Raw genomic sequence first — 4977 nt, forward strand, 5'->3', positions numbered from 1 at the left:
AATATGAAAATAAAGAAGACATATGTATAATCTAGTACGACGCTAGAGATAAATATAAAATTTGACAAAATGTTAGATATGTACATATCATGCTTTCTATAATAAATTTAGAATGAAATTGTTCAAATAGTGTTTTAATTGATTTTCAACTCATTTAACAACATAAAATAAATAAAAATATTTAAGATACATGAATATATTGGAAGAATTTGAGAAAATAATTACTAATAAGATGATAATCTTAAATAGAATGGAGATAATTTAAAAAAAAAAAAAAAAGCAATGTAAGGTATATGTCATATACTAAAATTAACTACTAACTTTGTAGATCAGACTTTACATAAAAAAGTTGTTAGTTTTTCTTTTCTAAAAATATTCGATATATGTCAAATCTTATTGATAGATTTCACATATATCGGGATCATGTTAATGACTAACTTTGAAACAAACTTTTTTATAATGACATGTGTTATGATCATATTAACAACATATTTTGACACGTGAGAATATCATAAATCAATAACTTAACATTCGTCTTGATTACTTTAACGACTAACTTTAAAAACCATATTTTGCAATTTACATAATAAAATAGTTTTTCCTTTTCTAAATTTGTTTGACACCTCAAAATCTTATCGACATATTTGTCATGTGTCGCGATCATGTTAAAAGCTAACTTTGAAACAAAGCTTTATACAATGACATGTGGTAATGACATATTTTGACATGTGTTAACATATTAAATCGATAACTTAACATATATCATCATCACGTTAACGACTAACTTTAAAATCCGATTTTTAGGTCAGATTTGCCAAAAAGATTCAATTTTTAGGTTTGAAATTATGGTTTGTTTTTTCTAATTAGGGAAAAAACAAGGTCCATTGTCTACGGTTGGAAACTCGACAAATCCGACAGAGATTGCTTGATCAAAAAGGATATGTGTGATTTGGGTCATTGGTCTTAGTGGTTCAGGTTTGTAATCTTAGAACACAGCTTCAAGTTTGGGTTTATGTCTATGTGAAAATATAATCTTGAATGTTTCCAAAAATTGTTTACGGAAGAGTACTTTGGCTTGTGCTTTGAACCAAATGTTGTACCAAAAGGGGAAGCTTTGTTATATTCTTGCAGAGAACATTCGTAGAGTCGGTGAGCTTAAACAGCAAAATCTTGTTAAACCAATACTTCTTATTGTTTTATTAATATTTCTGTTGTTGTTTGGTTTTTGTTTAGGAGAGGTTGCTAAGCTTTTTGCGGATGCTGGAATCATCTGCATTGCGAGTTTAATATCTCCTTACAGGACAGACAGAGACGCTTGTCGAAATTTACTCCCCGAGGGAGATTTTGTTGAGGTATAGACAAACAAGTGCGGGTTTCGTAGTCTCTCTCTATTGTATTCAAGTTTTCCAATATTTTAGTAACATTGGTTTTGATCAAACAGGTGTTCATGAATGTATCGCTTGAGGTTTGTGAGGCGAGGGATCCCAAGGGTCTTTACAAGCTAGCTCGTTCAGGAAAGATCAAAGGTATCTCTTGAAGTGTAGTTGGTATTTGTGTGACCTGTTTTGTTTCAATAAAATCCAAAGTTGATACTATAGTTTTGATATGTTTCTTCAGGTTTTACGGGGATCGATGACCCTTACGAGCCACCATTAAATTGCGAGGTAAATGTCAATAATATTGTAGAGACAATGGGATGCTACAAAAACAAAACTTGCTTTTTCGCGCTATCTCTTACCCTATGTTCTTGTTTTTTTTCTTTTTCTTATGTCATCTGAAGATTTCTCTGTTCCACGGTCATAGTTCTGTTTTAACAAGCCAAAAAGTAAAAAGTTAAGCAAATCCATGGCTGTTTTTATGGAATCACAAGTTCTGATAATAAATATCATAGCTGTCGTTCTTTTTGGTTCTCTTTTTTTTTTTTGTTTTTTTTTTGTATTTCAAATCTTCTTGTTATGATGAATATGAGTGAAAATCAAGGTTAAGCCTTTTTCTTGATGTTAGTGGAAGCTAATGCATGCATATTTTTATTTTTTTTTGCTTATTAAAATAAACAAAGACAAAAATTAGTAATTTAGATGTTTTCTGAATAAGAGATGGTGCATGCCATAGGACTGAAGATTGGAAGCAGCTGGTTTGGTCTCTGAAGGACGATCCAGGCTTATAATGTTGCTCACTTTCGTTGATCTTCCTAATAGGTGATATTTGGAGTAATTTTGGTTTGTGGAGTTTTCCTTGTATATCTATATATATGTCTAAATCAAATCTTATGTAATAGAAATAAATGAATGTGGCGCACCCGAGTTACATAACGTAGCAAGAATCTTGAAAGATTACGTTAAGTAATCGAGTTCATTGTGATTTGTGATGCAAAGTTTTTGCTCTGTTCCATAACCATAATTATTGAAAATAAGCGAACACTCATACCTATAATCCTCTGGCTCCTTCTTCGGACTCTCACAACCACATGTATACAAAAGGTAATGTGTAATGTAACCATCCATTTATTTAACGCAATGTGTAATGGTTATGTAGTACTTACCGTCATTTAGTTTGGAGTTCCCTAATAAATTATTAAACTACACGAGTGGGCTTAATTAAGCATAAAATCCAAAAGATTTGAAGCGCCTTCAAGTATTAAATTCGGATTACATCATTTACGTGTATGACGTAAGCTAATCAATTAATCAAAACTAATGAGATCGAATAAACGAATCCATTATCAAAAAGATGTCGTACACCAATTAATATATGCGTAAGAATAAAAAAAATGTTGGACATAACTCGACATGCAAAATTAAAATAATATTAGAGTATAAAACGTCAAAGGTGACTATTTCTCGCTTATTAGATTATTATGTATAGAAAAAATATATATATATATATATATAGAATTAAAAAAATCCGAAGGTGTCTCTTGAATCATCTGGTTAGTGCATTGAGTTTTAGGTCAAGGCCAATGTCCATCCCGTTGTAAGCAATGGGCGCGTACATCCATAGATCATCAGAGCTCAATAACTGATATAACATTATTCGTTATAAACAATACTTAATTCTCTACCTTTGATTTATACAATAATTATTATGGTTTAATTATGACTTCAAATCATTGAAAATCACCGTACCTTAATTTGGAGCTGTAGAAATTTGACGTATTGTACTGCTTCTTCCAACATCGTGCTAATATCGACCTGTTTACATATTTAACACATTTAGCTTTCTTAGTAAAGAAACAAAAATGGAGTATATATAGTTGAAGTGCTCACGTAGTAATTTAGTTTGCTTGAATTTAAAACATACAGCATATACCTTTGTTCCATTAGGGACAAGATTTTGCAAAATCCTTAGCCTCTCGTTTATCCTCTCTCTTCTTTTCTGCACCATCACAAAAACGGATTTTGTTTTAAGTTTTCAGCCTTCCAGAATAAATAATTTTTACATGTTTATACCTTTGGAAGAAAGCCTTAATTAGTATATAAATTTACGAATAAATTACCCTTGCGTAAAGGCTTTGAGGATCTGTGGCAGCGCCGCGGCTGGCCCTAGTCTTGCCGTTGAGGTTGAGAGCCTTTGAGTCCTCGCCATCTTCTTTGGATAAGAAAGTGTCTCCACCGTTTGATTCATCATCCGAACAACAAGTCGATTGCGGCTTAGACGGTTTGGTCTTTCTCTCCCCTGCAGCCTTCTCCGTATCTTCTTCTTCACCGCTATTGTCATTATCGCCACTCATCTCTACGCCTTTCTGCCTCCTCCGCATCTTGTTGGCTCTCTTGTTCTTCTTAATTGGTTACAAGAAACAAAGAAAACATTTAGAAATATGGCCATACGGCTTCAAATTTTGGAAATTAGTATGTGGGATCACCCGGATATATAAGCTCTTAACATTTTTCTTATCGGAAATGGAGATAATTCTAACTTAATATTTAATGGACATATACTCCATTAATTCACTCATTGCTAATTGTGTTTTACGTTGAAAATCCATAATTGGGGAATAAAGAAAATTTATACACAAGTATACAACTTACATCAGTTGATGTGGCACGCATCCTCTTCTTTGAACTCTCGCATGGTCTTAACAATTTCTCATCAGTTGTGGTCGTTGTCAGGGAGTTCTCAGACTGGAGCACACTATGGTCGTGGCTTTCTTCAGCATTCTCCAAAGGCCAGAGGCCCTTACGGGAGTATTCGGCCACGTCACATTCACACGTCTCTTCACCAACTAGGTACAAGTCCGTGTTGATCGTCGAGTCCTCCATCCTATTATCGTCTTCTTCTTGCTGTGGCACAACCGTGCAGTAACCACTGTAGCTGCTGCTCTCCTGGGAGAAGCAAAAGCCGCCAGTCCACTGAGAACCCTGGCCGTGGTGGTAGGCTGCGAGTGTGGCAGTTGTCTCTGAAGATGAACCGCCACAAGGTTGCTCATAGGAGGCAAGGAGCTGATTCATGAAGTCAGCTTCTTCTGTATACATTCCGCCTAGGCCAGTGGTCCATTCTCCCATGGCTTCCATTTTTAAGAAGTAAATCACTAAGCGACTTTAGTTTATCTCAATTATAATCCGATAAGTAATATGTGAGTATTGAAGGAATGATTAAGAGGAGTTTGATATGGGTATTATATATAGGATCATGAGAAGTAATGGATATATTTAATATGTCAACCAATTAAACATTATAATCATCTTTTTTTTTTTGGACAAACAACATTATAATCATCTTTGGAAGAAAGTATATATATATATATATATTTTTGTAACCAGGTCTTGATACCCATAGATATGAACAGCTAATTATTGAGCTTAAAGAAAGCTTTGTCTTTCTCTATATCTGTTACTGTTAGGGATGAGTCAAAATATGTATATGCAGCCATTGGTAATTCAATATATCATGATATGTATATTGAATAAAAGGAAAGAGATTATAACTATACAAATTCCTCCAAAAGTATATGAATCTGGTTTCATGTGTATCTACAAT

At 33.5% G+C, this 4977-nt stretch overlaps 2 protein-coding genes across 2 annotated transcripts; one reads left to right on the forward strand and one right to left on the reverse strand.

Moving 5' to 3' along the window:
* Positions 1060-1837, forward strand: LOC104767980 (adenylyl-sulfate kinase 1, chloroplastic-like). Its single transcript, XM_019240940.1, has 5 exons — positions 1060-1149; positions 1234-1352; positions 1442-1526; positions 1618-1664; positions 1781-1837. The coding sequence occupies exons 1-5, from the start codon at positions 1092-1094 to the stop codon at positions 1835-1837; spliced, it is 366 nt and encodes a 121-aa protein (XP_019096485.1). The 5' UTR covers positions 1060-1091.
* Positions 2745-4583, reverse strand: LOC104766683 (transcription factor bHLH84-like). Its single transcript, XM_010490612.1, has 5 exons — positions 4029-4583; positions 3497-3778; positions 3310-3375; positions 3126-3191; positions 2745-3018 (listed from the first exon to the last, which is right to left on the reverse strand). Exons 1-5 carry the CDS (start codon positions 4509-4511, stop codon positions 2923-2925), a joined length of 993 nt encoding a protein of 330 aa, XP_010488914.1. The 5' UTR covers positions 4512-4583; the 3' UTR covers positions 2745-2922.

The sequence above is a fragment of the Camelina sativa genome, chromosome 19 (genome assembly GCF_000633955.1).
Source record: "Camelina sativa cultivar DH55 chromosome 19, Cs, whole genome shotgun sequence".
Lineage (NCBI taxonomy): Eukaryota > Viridiplantae > Streptophyta > Magnoliopsida > Brassicales > Brassicaceae > Camelina > Camelina sativa.